The sequence below is a fragment of the Zeus faber genome, assembly GCF_960531495.2.
Source record: "Zeus faber genome assembly, chromosome: 3".
NCBI classification, from domain to species: domain Eukaryota; kingdom Metazoa; phylum Chordata; class Actinopteri; order Zeiformes; family Zeidae; genus Zeus; species Zeus faber.
Genome location: NC_137190.1, coordinates 36,938,569 through 36,955,340, shown reverse-complemented (window position 1 = coordinate 36,955,340; position 16,772 = coordinate 36,938,569). Strand labels below are relative to the sequence as shown.

General features: G+C 38.5%; 3 protein-coding genes across 6 annotated transcripts in view; all 3 read left to right on the top strand.

Annotated features, from left to right (window-relative positions):
• Positions 1–1,910: 1,910 nt before the first annotated feature.
• Positions 1,911–9,281, top strand: lto1 (LTO1 maturation factor of ABCE1). Of its 4 annotated transcripts, none has more exons than XM_079997604.1 (5): positions 1,911–2,040; positions 2,375–2,468; positions 2,995–3,065; positions 3,269–3,386; positions 7,957–9,281. In XM_079997604.1, exons 1-5 carry the CDS (start codon positions 1,994–1,996, stop codon positions 8,026–8,028), a joined length of 402 nt encoding a protein of 133 aa, XP_079853730.1. In that variant the 5' UTR covers positions 1,911–1,993; the 3' UTR covers positions 8,029–9,281. The 4 variants fall into 4 exon arrangements, with proteins under 4 accessions (XP_079853730.1, XP_079853729.1, XP_079853728.1 ...); XM_079997603.1 differs by having other exon boundaries at positions 2,375–2,480; XM_079997602.1 differs by having other exon boundaries at positions 1,923–2,073.
• Positions 8,178–16,772, top strand: part of tssc4 (tumor suppressing subtransferable candidate 4) — a 142,154-nt gene continuing 133,559 nt past the window's right edge. Inside the window, exon 1 of the mRNA XM_079997600.1 lies at positions 8,178–8,317. Within this exon, the coding sequence (XP_079853726.1) occupies positions 8,227–8,317 (91 nt within the window). The 5' untranslated portion in view covers positions 8,178–8,226. The remainder of the gene's footprint in view (positions 8,318–16,772) is intronic.
• fadd (Fas (tnfrsf6)-associated via death domain) lies at positions 12,620–15,134 on the top strand. The gene is made up of 2 exons (XM_079998215.1): positions 12,620–12,964; positions 14,576–15,134. Exons 1-2 carry the CDS (start codon positions 12,670–12,672, stop codon positions 14,854–14,856), a joined length of 576 nt encoding a protein of 191 aa, XP_079854341.1. The 5' UTR covers positions 12,620–12,669; the 3' UTR covers positions 14,857–15,134.

Genomic DNA, 16,772 nt, shown 5'->3' with positions numbered 1-16,772 from the left:
GGGACTATGTTTGATACTTAGAAACAAACCACCTGGGGTGCACTCAGAAGCGAGCACCCAACTCGTGTGGATCCCAAGAGCCTAAAAGACCTTACAATTCGCGACACAGAGAATCCTGCGTCATATCTGCAGAAAAAGTCATGAGATGACGCATGGAAACAGAGAAATATCCCGAGGAAGATCCGTTGGTCTACGTCATTTTCAGAACCTCCATAATAGAGACGCTACCTAGCCCAATCAAAACAAGCTGGAAGATGTAATGGGACTGACCTCATCAAAGACCCATAAAGAGTTCAGTGATCACCTGTTCATGTGGTGGACAGATATTGTCAAAATGAACAAAGAATGCAAGAACAAAGCAGAGAGGTGCAGAGGAAGTGCAACCCCGGGGCGCACACATACAACCCACCCCCACGGTCTCCTCGCGCTCTCTGTGACTGATTTATGCTCCTCAGGGTCGTGCGTGAGTGTTGCTCTGCGGGCTTCTGGCTTCTCTGGGGGCTGGGGGGGTCATCTGTGGCTGGAGGGCAGGGTGCTTTGGGCTTTCCTGTGGTGGTGGAGTGTGGAGTGGCTCCGGAACTCAGGGTTCTTTTGGGAGCATTTTTCCATTGCTTGGAGGCACTACAATATAATTTCAATTTTTTCAAAATACATTTTAAAAATAGAAGGAAAATTCCACCAAAAGTGTCCGAAACGAATGCTTGGAGTATAACTTATGAAATGGAAATGGCTTTGGATGGATGGAAGATAAAAGATAAATCAGAAGAATATGACGTTAAAGAAATACATTTTAATTCCCCTAATCACCTATAGAGTACTAAAGACAGCTAGAGCACAGAGTTTCAAAGGGAGAAGTAGAAGCAAGATTCAAGATTCAAGATTCAAGATTTTTTATTTGTCACATACATATACATACTTCCATACATATATGCAGTGAAATGTAATGCAACGCACCCGGTGATAGCACACAATAAGTCCTAGGAAAAAGTACAAAAATAAAATAAAAATAAAAAGTAGAAAATTCCTTTCTAATAGACCGACTAACTGACTCCTAAAACGTAATACAGTAAGTGGAATACTTATAGAATAAGATAAAAAATATATAGAATAAAATACAATAAAAAATAAATCGAAATAAAATGGAATAGGTTGAAGGAATATGCCTATGTATATACAGATATGTGCATTTAAAGTGGCATGTGAATTAAAGTGGCATGTGAATGTGATTGTAGATTGTAGTTCTATCCAGATTAAGGTTTGATCACGCTGCTTTAAATTTCCTTAAACCTTTTTTCTATTGGGAAAAGTAAGTTCACAAGTATGTGTGCATTGTTATTTAACTGAAAATATCAAACACGTAATAATGCAATGTAAATATAATGGAGAAAGGGCCTACAACAAAGGGTGAGAGAGGCAGGGATTTGGAAGTGACACTAGGAACATTTCGTAACAAACAAACACAAAGAGGGGTACTAGATTTCTTAATAAAACCTGGATTGGTTGATAGAATGTAGTTGTTTTTTCAACTTATTGAAGCTAGTCTTTTTTTACTTACTGTATTTTATTTTATATACAATGTAAACTCATATGGGGAAGGTAGCTCAGGCGGTAGAGCTGGTGGTCTAGTGATCTAAAGGTTGCTGGTTTGATCCCTGGCTCCTCCTGCTAGCATGCTGTAGTGTCCTTGAGCAAGACACTTAACCCCTAATTGCTCCTGATGGCTGCGTCCGTCGGTGTTTGAACAATTGTAAGTCGCTTTGGATAAAAGCGTCCGATCAATGTAATGTAAACTATATCCTGTTCCACATACTCCGCTACGGTAGGTGGCGGTAGTCACCTCAAAGTTGGTATTGCAATCCGCCAGAGAAACGCAACGAACAAGAACAAGGCTAATAAGACGAAGAAGGACAAGAAGCTACTTCCGGAAACAGTGTGTCGTAGCTTGTGCTACACAGAGGTTCCCTCGAAGTCGTTGTAGATTAATTTAAAGAAGATGAATTCTGAAGATTTATTCGACCACATTTTTATGTCGGAAAACAGGTGCGCCCGAAACCTCTATCTAATCGTCACCTGGTAAACTAAGATATTACTTGAAAGTATTGTATTTCATTCTGAACTAGAAACGACTGTTTTAATTATTGTTGTTTTTTTTTTATGTTTTTTTCATGAATTCATTCATAAAACAACAATCAGAATTATTTAAATAGAGTAAATACATCGAATTTATGTTTATTTAACTGTTTAAATGTAACTGTTTTGATAATTACAACATTGCACGCATTTTCACGCGTTACAGGGACCAGTTCTATTTAGGGGTTTCGCCGTGGTCATCAAATTGATAAACTTGTTTTTAAAAAATACTTGTGATTTTCAGGTACCAAGGGAATGGTTATCGGGATGGATTCGAAGAGGGGACGCGACAAGGGATGCTGGATGGTCAGAAGCACGGAGCGTCGCACGGTGCCAAGGTTTCCACCGAGGTTAATCTATGAAAGGAGTGCAGATGTCCGTATCTGTCCAGCTAGGATTCTAATATTTTCTCTGAATTCTATTTCTAAAAATGAGTTATTGGATCAACTTAAAAAAAACCATTGCTTTAATTTGTTGAAGCTATGTGTTGTTAGGTTTTCTCAACCCAAAATGTACTCAACATTGCCTCTTAGCATATTAACACCGAAGAATATAAAACTTATAAAGGTAAGCAATATGAAGGATAATTTTCTTTTCAGATGATCATAGTTAGTGTTGCCACCCAATACAACCAGATTTTCATAGCAACACACACATACCTGACTTCAGATAGTGGATACTGCAATAATTTAAAAGCATTCAGCAAATCGTGCTATGAACAACCTTGCTCTGTTCTAAAAATTATGATAAAAATACATTCTGATATGTCCTGTGTTGGCAAACCTATCTTTTAAATTTCTAACTTGCCATCCCTCAAGGGATTGTTTTCTCTCAATCATCCACTCACACACAATATTCTAACAGGTGTCCTTCTATCGCGGCTTTGCTCTGACCTGGAAATGTCTCCTCCAAGACACTGCCAATGCCAAATCCAGGTACATTCACAACACTCCAGCTTTAAGTGCAACGGATGTTAAAGACATTATTTCATCAACAAATAATTTGACTTTGGACTTTGTGTGCTTGTCAAACTGACTTAGTTCAAATTCACAATTTCAAATTTTCTTTCACGAACAAATTTGAAAATAGGCTCTTTGTGACCCCAGATCTTTTCCTCCTCTGTGTACATTTTCCTCAGGAAGCAAGTGAAAGCAGTGGAAAGTCTGATAGGACTGGTTGAGCAATTTGGCTACGACAACGCCATGTCCACAAGCCTTCTGGACGAAATACAGAAGATCCGGACAAAGTTCAGACAAGTACAAAGTTTAAATCTCTAAGTTGACCCAGAAACCAAGAATTTAGGTCTGTATTATAAAGAACAAATTTAGACTTCTGGAGAATTTTCAAGGTTCAATTTGAGATTTGTCATTTAATTGGCACCACCTCCAAGCAGGCTTTTTCTTTGTGTGCCTCTTGTTAGAACCCTATTATTCCCTAACTGGCTTTGTCTGTTGACATTGCTAATGTCGCCGATACTCCTTTTGTTTAAACTATTCCAGATTCTGCCTTTTTATAGGACCAGAAAGGTAGAATCTGGACCTTTTTGTCAAAGTTACTTAATTGGTCAGGGGTTATATAAAATGTGACCCACCACAGCAAAACCCGCTATCTCGCGCATTTCTAAAATCGCCAGGAGTAGCCAAATAAGTTGGAAAAAACCTTTCTAGAAGGAAAATTTAATTTTTCCAGATTCGTGTTCTTTTGTGTTTCTTTTGTTTTTTTTTATCTCTCAACATATTTTCAAAACATTTGATTTATAAATAGTAGAAAAATGTTAAACCTTGGAGTTAAATATTCCCGTTAGATTACATGGGGAAACACAGTTCACTTACCGAGACGCTGAATAGCACTGAACAACGCCGATTGGTTGTTTCCTTTAATGCGACCGTCCAGGTGAAAATCATTCCTCCATATTCCATGTGATGTGAAGTCACAATGTGAAACCATTTTGATAGAGTTCAGTCTTTAAATCGTACTACTTTTACACACACACAGAGACATCATTGTGGAGGGGGCATACACCAACGTTTACCAACGAAGAAACATGCTGACGTTGCTTCCGTAAACAAGACAAGGATCTGGTTTCACTTGTCTAAAAAACTTTAATCTCCGTGTTGTTATGGATCACGAGAAGCGGGTGGCGGATCTAATTCATATTGTGGACCTTAATCTGATCAGTGCGATAGATCCAAGTCAGTGTATGCAGCGCGTACTGGACTTCATTTTCCACAATGATAGTCAGTTCTCTGACAGCGACGCGGAGAACAACAGCGATGCTGAATCTGATACCAGTGTTATCCTGGACTTGAAGAACATTTCAAACAGCGGATTTCAACCTGAATGTGACGAGGAAACAGAATATTTTCAAGAACCACTGGAGGAGACGGACGATACACCCGTTGTTACAATGGAAGAAGTTTATAACGTGACGAAGTCCGTTGAGTTTGGTGATGCAGATTATGAACAAGTAGCAATGAACAAGATTCTCAAGTTTACTTGCAAATGCAGCCAGGGGCGAAAATAAAATGAGAAGAGACCCCAAACAGGCTCTCAGAGTGTATCTGGGGTGGGGTTGGGGTTAGCCACGTTCTCACTGGGACAAAAGAGTTTGAACATATCACACCCGTTCTTAGATCTCTACATTTGCTTCCTGTCAAAAAAAGAATTTATTTTAATATTCTGGTACTTTTATATAAAGCTATAAATGGCCTTGCACCTCAGTATATAAAATAAATGCTAATTATACACGAACTAGCAAGAACTCTCAGGTCCACAGGCAGTGGTCTTTTTGACTATCCCTCATCCCAACTCTAAAGCAGGAGAAGCTGCTTTCTGTATCTATGCCCCAAGTAAATGGAAAACCCTACCGAGGGACCTGAGAGAGGCCCCCACACTGAATACTTTTAAAAGCAGGTTAAAAACCTTGCTGTTTGCTACAGTCTATGACTGACTGACTGACCTCTGTTTGTCTGTCTGTATTACTGCTGCTGGTGCTGTGGCTGCTGCTAACCTTATACCTAAACTTAACCCTCGCTTTCCTTATGGCTAAAATTAAGCATCTCTAACCCTATACCCTAACTTAAACACCTCTAACGTTATACCTCAACTTAACCGTCTCTAACCTGAGTGACTTCTCCGGTTCTGGAGAGAGCTACCACTTCCGGTTCCAGTGACTTCTTTACGTGTGCGTTACTGTTGTCTTTTTTGCTAAAAAAAATTTATGTTGCTGCTGCTGTAGTTGATGTTGCTGCTGCTGTTGTTGTTTTGTGGCTGCTGCTGCTACTGCTGCTATTTCTGTTGCTGTTGTTGTAGTTTCTGTTGCGATATTACAGTGAGAGGATTATAAGAAGGGTGTGTTTTCAGAGAGCTAGTCAAAAGGATCTCCCTCCCGAGGTCAGAATGAAAAACTTGACCCGTAATTTAGGGACGCTAATTAAAGGACCGTAACTGGATTAAGATGAGACGGTGCACACAGTTGAAATTTATTTTTCCGGTTAGGGCTACCACTTCCGGTTCCGGTGACGTCTTTGCCGTGCTTTACTCCATTGCGATGAGACGGGACACACTGTTGACGCAATACAGATGAGGAGATTTCTGGTTCCAGTGAGAGCTACCAATTCCGGTCCCAGTGACGTCTTTGCTTGTGCGCTGTTGCTATTGCTGCTACTGTTACTGCTGCTGTTGCTGCTGTTTTTGTTGCTGTTGTTGTCTGCTGCTGGTATTGTCGTCGCTGGTGTTGTTGTTGCTGCTGGTGCTGTTGTTGGTGCCGCTAACCGTATACCTTAACTGGTGTTGTCTTTGCTGCTGCTAACCTTATACCTAAACTTAACCCTCGCTTACCGTATACCTTAATTTAACGTAACCTTGTACCTCGACTTAACCATCTCTAACCTGAGTGACCTTTCCGGTTCCGGTGAGAGCTACCACTTCCGGTTCCAGGGACGTCTTTGCGTGTGCGTTGCTGCTGTTGTTTTTAATGTTGTTTTGCTGCTGTTGCTGCTGGTGTCGATGTTGCTGCTGCTGTTGTTGTTGTTTCTGTGGCTGTTGTTGTTTTCTGTTGCGGTTGTTGCCACTGTGGTTTGAGTCGCCTTTATTTTTGTTTTTGTTGTCTTTGTAGTTGCTGTTGTTTCAGGGGCATTCTTTTGTAATGACCAGCTGACAACTATGTTCTCTCTTTCTTTTTTGTATTTCTTTGTAAAGTGCATTCTGTTGCCCAGGTATGAAATGCGTTCTATAAATAAAGTGTGACTTGACTTGACTTAGCCCACATCATGGCTCTAAGAACTTTGAAGATATTTGGCATACGCACATTTATATATTAAATGACACACTGAGGCTGATATGCAGAGACTCATATTAATTATAGACTCTACATTTTGTTGTGTTTCGTCCACACTTTTAAACTCCTAAATAATTCCACTTTTATAAAGCATGTATATTCTTACTGTTAAATAAAAGCTTTGTTTTAAAACAAAAGATGTTGTGTGTCGATGATGCTGTTCAATATTCCCTATAAACAAAAGAACAATGCAGAGATTGCCCCATTCAGCAGGGTGTCAATTAGCCATGTGGCTGTGTTGGTTCTCCAACCATTTGCATTCTGGGAGCTAGCTGAATGAACCAAGTGTTTTGAAGGTGAAACTTTGAAGGTGATTATCTCAGAAACACAGTTTGCCACACCCTTGTCATTAACAATACACAGCTTTAAGAATATTTGCCAGATTTGCACAAGTGACGCCTTGTTTTGAAGCTCGGATTCTTCCCTTTCAAATGATGCAAAAAAAGAAAAGTCGAAAGCCACCAAATGTATCTAAAGTCTGGGGTGGGTCACAAATGTGTGTACTGACCAGTGAAAGCGCTTGCATGTGCCGATGGTCCTTTTTAAATTGGAACGTGTATAAGCAGCATAGCTTATTTTGACAATAAATCAAGGTGAATGCAGAAGTCTATGATTTAAAAATATTAGGTTTGCACTGAATGATTGGACATTGAACATTTTTTGCTGAAAAAAGGCACAAACTTGCTGAGTGTTCTGAGCTTCTGGTTTGTTCAAAAACCTCAGAATTTTCAGTCACGCACTCTCTGACAGACATAACAGGTTCATGGCTGAACTTCAATAAAAACACATGGTAAATGTTTTGTATTGTTTTGATATTTAACAGCTTGTAAACCCCTACTTCAGATTTGTGAAAACAAGAAAAAGGGATTTAACTATAGCAAATAAATCTTAAAATGAAAAAAAACAAACGGGACCATATGCATCATTTCTGATTGTATATAAATTGTTAATATGGCATAATAAATATGTTATTATAGGAAACACATTTTATTAAAGGAAAAAAAAAATCGAAGATCTGCTCTGTTTCTCTATCCACCAAGGGATCGTTGGGCTGAAAAAGGTTTAATATCTCTAGGTTACAGGATCATACAATCAGAACAATATTATACAGAGATGTCATTATGACATTGTCATGCGGTAGCTCAGGAGGTAGAGCTGGTGGTCTAGTAATCTAAAGGTTGCTGGTTGGATCCCAGGCTCCTCCTGCTAGCATGCTGTAGTGTCCTTGAGCAAGACACTTAACCCCTAATTGCTCCTGATGGCTGCGTCCGTCGGTGTTTGAATAATTGTAAGTCGCTTTGGATAAAAGCGTCTGCTAAATGACTAAATGTAATGTAAATGTAATGTCATTATTATAATGACAATACCTGCAAAATCATTTCAGTCTCTGTGGGAAGATAAGTACTACTAATAATAACTACTACAATCATTCTCATTAAAACCTTATTAATCTTGTATTTTTTTTTTTTTAATCTTGATAATTCCAGGTGTGTTCCCTGCTGAGTGTACCCACAGACTTCCACGACTATGTCAATGGGTCAAGCGGAATGTCCTTCTGAAGCGAACCAGTGTGACCGGAATTCGACATTGGACGCTGCACCTGGGTCCTTGCCATACCCCCGGCAACCCCAAAGCCCACTCCTCAAACTGCGGCGTATATGGGGGTAGACAGATGAATAAAACATGGAATTGAGGAAGAGTTATAGAAGAGATACTTTAAGAATCTTAAGACGGCTTCTCATGAATTTGTTCAATAAATGAGCTGCCGGTTGTTAGAAAACTCCCAGATGAGGTGTGTGTGTGTGTGTGTTTGTGTGTGTGTGTGTGTGTGTGTGTGTGTGTGTGTGTGTGTGGACCAGCCCAATCGGATTGTTGACAAGGTTTGTTTTTTTAACTCCCCACTTAGAATGAAGACTAGTTAAAAAGGGCTAGCAATAACAATTGCAGGGATTTTTTTATTTTAAGAGACAAAGTCCCTTCTAACCACAGGAAGTCGTAAGAACCTTTTCGAGGAACCGACCCTTTTTTTTTTTTGTGTCTGCACTGCATGATCCAAGAACGATTGTAATTGTTAAAACACTGTTCTTGAGAGATATTTCAACAGAACAACAGAAGTGACGCAAGTGCATGATGATTGGTCGAACACGAGCAAGAGAGATACTCTGAAAAAACACGTGAAATATTAGATACTTCATTTGAAGTTAACATGTCTTTATTTATACAGAATCTATTTAAAAAGCAGGTACTTAAAGGCTGATCATTGCATTATGGAAACTCAGAAAACTGTACCTAACACGACTAAACTGGACCCCGTATGTTGCAGCTATATTTATTATTATTGAAGAGTAGGTCGTCAATCTTATTGTACACTAGTGAAAATACCAGACAAGGCCAAAATCCAAATACTATGTAGAGATCTAAATCCCAAAGTTTCCGTCTCTCCTGCAGATATTAGCTTTACACCACCTAAACTATATCATCATCTTCTATCACTATAGAAGGCTCTGGTGTTTTGGGTAATTCAGAATGCAGTTATAAACTTTCTCTCATAGTCAAAGACAAAAGTAAATTTTAATAGAACATGTACAACAGTAAGACTATTTGATCTCATTTGTAAAATATTATGATTACTCTGTATCGGTCCATGATCGCTTGTTTCAAGGGCCACCAAATTTAGGCCTGTGTTTTGTTTTGCCTGTTTGTTAATGTTTTGGTAGACAAACATTTTTTTATTTTTTTTTTATCATATTCTTTCAAATTTGGTATCGCAAACAATTATAATAAATGGATAAAAAATATTTTACAAGTTCAAGGACCTTGTGGTGGTGACTAATTATAGTTTGGTTTTTTTCAGAAGTGATAACTGCCACCAAGATAATGAATGCAAATGTTTACTGGTGTTGACTAAATCTGAACTTTTTAATATCGGTATTTATTTATTTGGTATCACCTTCACTCTAAAACAGAATTATCCAAATTACAAAGAAAAACTAAATGACTCTGAGATTTAACATTTAAAAATGAACCGCCAAAAAAGTAGCCAATTAGGCCGAACTTGTTAGTAAATACATTGTAGTTCTAACTTAACACTGACTAAAAGTGAATAAAACATTTTTCTACGTATTGTAGTTGTTACAAAGGTTCAGGCGGTGTCGTTCAGTATTTGATAATTATTTACTTTGTATTTTACTTACATTTTGTCTTGCTCAGTGCCGTAGGGAACCTATGGCTCGCGAGCCAGTTATGGCTCTTTCGATTACGGTATATGGCTCGCAGACAATTTTGAGCTTAAAATTTTCATCACAATTAACAAGTAATAAATAATTATTCTGTGTCATTTTAAAGTAAAACAGGTAAGAGAAATTACAATTTTGAAAATAAAATTCAAAATATAAATGTGACGGACAAAGGGGCGTAGTCAAGCACCGGCTGCGGACCACACAAAGACTCCGGGGCCTTTTACTCTGCATCCTGCCCCTCCCGGGCCTCTGCTCAGGTGCCACTTGTGGGAGTCTCTACCCACACGTAAGGGTTTAGGGAGGGAGATGGAGTCTTTCTGGACGTGGTGCGGCGACATGGCGAGAGTTTTATTGTTCATTTCAATATGCGGCACGCAGGCCACAATTATATATATCACTGAGGATTATTATAATAATTGTGGATAATAATGATCCTCTTGGGCGCAGGAGGAATGGCGTCCACTGCTGGGCTGCTTATGAGCCTGTGCGCCGATCCTCTCTGTAAGACAGACAAACATTAAGAAAACTCCCTGCCTCGAGTTGGACCAATCAGCTGAACACAAGTGGACAGAAATGGAAAAAACTTCAATATGTATGTGACAAATAATCTCTTGAATTTGAACTTGAACTTGAACCTGAAGACCAGCTGATTCTTAAAACTTGGAATGAGCTTCCCGTCACATACCACACAATGCAGCGTGTGAGTATTGCAATACTGACCATGTTTGGCTCTACATACGCATGTGAACAGTCTTTCTCGCATCTGAGAAACATTAAGAGCAACCTACGCTCACGTTTAACTGAAGCCTCAACGCAGCATGAAGCTTAACCTCACTACCTATGAACCAGACTACAAGGCCATCAGCAAAACCATGCAGCACCAGAAGTCGAATTAATGGTAAAAAGTATTTCATTTATTATTGGTTAGCTTCAGTATAACAACAATATTATTGAGAAGAATAAAGAGACATTTATTATATATAGCGCTTTTTTAAGTACTCAGGGATGTGTTGTACGTTAAAAATGTATGCCTTACTTAAAAAGTGCATGTATTAAGTTGCATTCAATTTTATTAAATGTTATATGGCCCACAAGGAAATACATTTAGAAATTTTTGGCTTTCATGGCTCTCCCAGCCAAAAAGGTTCCCGACCCCTGCGCTAAAATGTAAGCCCGCTGTTTAGTATAGTATATATTAGTATATATTAGTATATTAGAATATATTAGTCGGCGTATATCGTGTCCCTAGTTACCGGGCTCTATTTCCAGGTTATCCTGTCATCCGGGTCAGAGGTGAGAGGAAGAGTAAGAGCAAGAGTTCGGAGCAAACGTGTCCCAATAGCAATACGTCTGGTCTTTAATGTTGTGAGTCAGTGACGAGATACCACACACACCCCCATATAAATACATATTTGTATCAGAATGATATAACACCTTGCCTTGAATTAAAGTAACTGAACGCAACTCCAAAGTACCTGAACCCAACTCCATGCCTCCATGCAATTCACATGATGCCCCGGGGCAAGATACTGCCTTAACTGAGCCAACACCAAACCTATACAGTCCATAACAGAGCCCTTGTCAACAATAGTTAAAAGGATGATTATTTGAATGCAGGTGTATGAGATAGTGAATGTGGAAAGTTGCTTTTTTATTTTTGGCTGAGATTATATTCTAGTGCCATGATGAGATGGTACTTGGTAAGTTTCAGAACTGCTGCTATTTTCTTTTTAGCTGTACAAATTATAGCATATGCCTTGGTGGATGCCTTTATGCATCCCGTTTATGCGATTCCCGCCTGGGGCGCTGTTGGCACCGTGCTCCGGGCGGGTTATCTCCCAAATAGGAGCCTTTCTGTGTGGAGTTTGCATGTTCTCCCCGTGCTCACATGGGGTTTCCTCCACCTAACGTCAGTAAGGACCCCCACCAAAAAACATGCACACATTATCGTCTGACCAGCAATGGACACTCGTTACCAGGTCCCCGGGCGCATCGACGAATGCTGTGTGTGCATGTGTGTGTGTGTGTGTGTGTGCATGTGTTGTAGTGTGGTGTGTTGTGTGATAATTAAAGATTTTTCTTCTTCTTCGTTTTATGCGTGTGAGAAAATGGGTAGCACCATACTGTGTCATAGTTCATGCCATATTGTGTCCGTGAGCAAGTTTGGGCAACTTGCCATTATCAGCATCACCAATGCTAAGTCCTCAAATGTATTGTGCCTTTAAAAATATATATGATGAAATTATGATGAATATATATGATTGATGATTTGAACGTATTTGTTCAGTTTTATTAACTGTATTTACTACTGCTGTTTAATATGCTGGTCATATTATTGCCAGTCCCCTTTAATGCATTCCAAAGCATCACGTGAATATATAAAAAAAAGATTCTCAATTAGACTTAAAAAAAAAAAAAAGAACGTTTTGTGTTTTAATTGTTTTTCTTAACAAACTTGTCAATTTAACCGAATGAATCATGGAACATGAAAAAATAAATCACCATTATAAAAAAAACGTTTGTGGGTAAAATAAAGTTTTGTCTTTAATGCATTGCAAAGCATCATCAAATATGGAAAAAAATGTGCTATATTTGATAATTTGTTAGAAAAAAACATGTTATTTGGGTAAATGAACCTCACATTTGTTATTTTATAAAATTTATTTTATAAAGACTTATTATATAAAATTATATAAATTATTAATAAAAACAATTCTAAAGTCCAATAATATTTTTATTTTCATGCGCTGTTCCTTTCTATTATTTTTTTTTATAAATGTTAATTTGATGTATTATGTCATCCTGGTACTTTTACTTGTTATTTGAACATATTTTGCCAAAAGAGTTGTTACCCCCAGTTGAATAACTAAACCGAAAGTGAACTGAAGGCACTTCCGCGTTCCTAGTTGGGGTCAGTCGGCTCGACCACTTCTCTCTCTCGCCACCTTCCCGGCAGGTGAAATGAGTTCTCTCGATTTTAACACCACTTTGTTGGACATCTCGAACGAGCTGTTGGGCGATCAGTTGGACAAAATGAAGTTTCTGTGCAAAGAATGTATCGGGAAGAATGTCAGCGAAAAGATTGACACGGGCTTCAAACTTTTCCAAGTCCTGATGGAAAGGAACAAGTTGGCAGCCGACGACACGGACTTTCTGAGTTCTCTGCTGACTGGAGTGGGCCGAGACGACCTGGCGAGAAAGTTAGGCGACTGTGAACCTGGATTAAGTCTGGATGAAGAGGATAAAGCTGAAAGAGGTTTGTTGTATTTTGTTTTTTCCGGGTGAGACTTCACAACGATCCGAAAGAGGACTTGTGCTTGCTGCGTTCCATTCAAGTTGGAACTCGGAAAATTCAGACCTCGGGATTTCGGCGCAGTGCAATGGAATGGAATGAGCGGCCATTTATGTCGGGTTGTAGAAAACAAATTTAACTGTGATTAAAAGCCTAGTTTTCCTCCAGTGCGAATGCGTACAGAAGTCACACATTTGCAAGAAAACACACATTTTCTTCTGACGTCCAAGTTTTCCCGTACGGTTCAGTTAATTGGAACACATTTAGCGCATCTGTTGGAAAACTGAACTGGTTAAATTAATTTCCGAGTTTCGCACCATACTTATCTTCAAATGACAGACAGTGTGTGTTAATAAAACAAAACCATCCCTTACCTCCTGTCCTCTGTAAGGGCCCCATTTAAAAGAAAAATGTTATATGCATTGCAGTTGCATTGAGTGATATTTCTCCGACACATTCACACAACTTGTGCAATAGTATGTGCAATGGTACACTGGTATTACACTGTACATGGCGTAATAAGCAAGTTAGTGCGTAGTAATAATTTATATTTACATGTTATACCCATATACACATAACAATAATTTATGCTGTGCATAGTATCATATTTTGTATATTTTAATCTATCAGAATAGTTTCTGTATTTTCCGTATTCCTACTATATGTAAAAGGACCTGGCGAATAAAACTGATTCCGACTCTCCCACTGCGTGTAAAACGTTGGTAAACTCATGGTAACACTACCTGTTTAGTTAAAAAATGGTCTGTGCATGAGAAAACAAGTGACTGGTGAATGGAGTCCAACACCATACAGTATTGCATTTTTAGTATTCTATTATAACATTAGTATTTTACAGTAGCTATTTTTGTCATGTTTATCTCCTCGTATAGCCAAACTGACCTTGGCCTTTTCTCATGGACCACTGCCCATGAGAAATTCTCAAGAAACAAATTTATAACCATTTTATGACACATATCTATAGATTGCTCTAGTGAACTTTAGCTCGGCCTGTATCGATACCAAAGTAGGTCGTCTGACGCATTTCAGCATTCAAACAGTTTACACAGCTCCACGTATTTTAATGCAATACTTACAGATTTAGCCCAAACATTGCACATTTCCCACAGATTTAGCGAAATAGCACCCCACAAAAATGCACAATTGTTACAACTTTCCCTTTTTCAAAATTCAAGATTTAAGAATGACGTATTAAATCTAAATAGTAATTTGAAATCCTAAACATTAATACAAATATTAAATGTAAATATAAATCTTTCATCTAAATCTTTAATCTAATCTAATCTGATCTGGATTTGACAAAACACCACAGATCATGAAAGATTTAGATTTAACATATAACAATCTACAGTATATATGTGAAAAATGTGACACTATGAAAATTGTAGTGCATTTTTGTGGGGCCTTATTTTATTCTCCCCACATTAAAAAACGGTGGCAAGCAACTCAGAACTCACGGTAGGGCTACCTGTTCAGTTCAAAAATTGTCTGTGCATGAGAAAACGATTGACTGGTGAAGAGTCCAACATTACATTTTTATTTTATCTCCTTGAATAGCCAAACTGAGCTCAGCCTCGGACGTGATTGCACAGAATATTGGGAGGAACTGGCGACGACTGGGCCGCAAGCTTGGCCTCACACAAGTCAAACTGGAATCCATCTCCCAGAAGTTCCCCACGGACCTGGAGGAGACAGCACAGGAACTGCTCCAGGAGTGGAGGAAGGCGCAGGGCGGCAAGGCCAGGACAGAGGAGCTCCTGAAAGCGCTCAGGGACTGCCACCAAAACCTCACCGCTGATAAAGTGGAGCACGAGCTTGCTTTGTGTACAGAGCACTGACGAAATGACTGATGAAAGGTGTAATATCAGTTGCATAAGACCTGGAAAAGTATTTACCTGTATATTTTCTGTTGTATAACCTACATGTTTGGTTTTTCTTTGAGTATGTGTTTTTTGTCTCATGAAAATGAATTAATTTGTGTTTTGTACAGCTTAATTCTCACAGAATATAATATCACAGAATATTTGTCAATATAAAGTTAAACGAGACACAACCTGCTTTTGAATCCAAAAGTTTATTTCATGTAAAGCTCTAAAATTAGTTTGTATTTCAACAATCAAACAAAGGGGAACTTTTTGTGCATTACAAAATGTATTAGTTTAGGTATAATTGTCACCGGGTGGCAAGGTTAAGGTGGAAGAGTGATATTCTTCCAATCCTGTCGGGATTTGTAATTTTCCCTTTGGCATAAAGTCAGCTGAAGGTGGGGTCTGAGGTGAAGTTGAATTTCTGTAAATAGTTACATGGAAACGACAAGGTACCTTAAACACGCAATCAAAGTGTCCCAAACTGCAATCATAAATATTGAAGTGTATTTTTAAATGTATTTCAGTATATACAGTACATTTTAAAAGTAAATGCTTATGTCGCATGGTAGTTTTCCCCAATCCCACGACGACCTACTCACAGCACTTGTAGAGCGAGCTGAGCCTCTTGATATCATTGCGACTCATCTCGGTGGCCTGGCCCAGGGAAGCGTCGCTGTTGAGGAGGGGCACCATGGTAGAATGGTTGTTCTTGGAGAAGGCATATCTAGATGGTAATTAACGCCCCCCAAGGAAATGCCAGGTTAAATACGTTTTGTTCCAAAGATCTCAACAATATTATGCTTTGTAATAATGTAAAAGATGAGCTCACTCATTGAAGTTTGACTTAAGTTTGTTTGTTTAAACTGGTGGGTTTAAACAATTGAATGTGACCCACTATATTTAAGGGGCACTTTCGCTGAAACTTAGACTAATATCATACTTTTGATCTGGACTAACCAAAATGGCCTTTCTCAGTCATGATTTAAAATTGTCTCCCTAGACTTGCCCTAGAGTTGGTTAAAAAAATTGTTGATTTCCAGAAGAAAGATTAGAACTATTCTAGGTATAAGTGAAGCCTTAAATTGAACCTGGCCGGAAGCAGTTTTATCTTTGGATTAATTAATATAATATTACAAAATATTATATAATATTATAGTAATACAATATTTTTTAATTGTCATTGTGATGAAGGATACAACAAAATTTGTCCTCTATGATGTTAATTGGATTAATAAAAATCACATACTAACAAACAGACTGATTATAATATACCCTTCTGAACATGCTAAGTCGTAGCAATACAATACATTTGTGGAGTGTGAGAGCGAAAAACCCATCTGGCAGCTTCCTTTCTTAGTTCCTTCAACAAACTATCAAGACAGGAAAATTCTCTCATGGTTCTTCTGCCCCAGGCAACCACCTATTGCACTCCAAATGAATTAACCGCAAAGAAGAGGGGTTTAGAAAACTGAACAGGATGTAACATATAAATGCATACATTCAGAACCTCAGAAATAAATCAAAAATTTTGTCCAAAGTCAGCCTGGTCGACCCATCGGACCTTCCAATGAACCTTTCCCTGCCTATCATCAATGTCCCTCAAAACCCCGCAAAAAAAGAAAACACCTGAGGTCCCAATATATCCATTTCACCCTGTTACAGAAAACTTCAAAGAAAACAATCTAAAAATATCTACTGTAGAGTACAGACTTTTCATCAATAATACAGGTTACATTGTTATAAGCAAACTCCAATATTATAAAAAAATGCATAACACATATTTATGTATTGAACTGTTGCTTTTTAACACCATCAATTTCAATGCGATTTCACTCGACACTCCTGATCATTTTCATCCTCCATTTTTGAATGTCCATGTTTGAGTG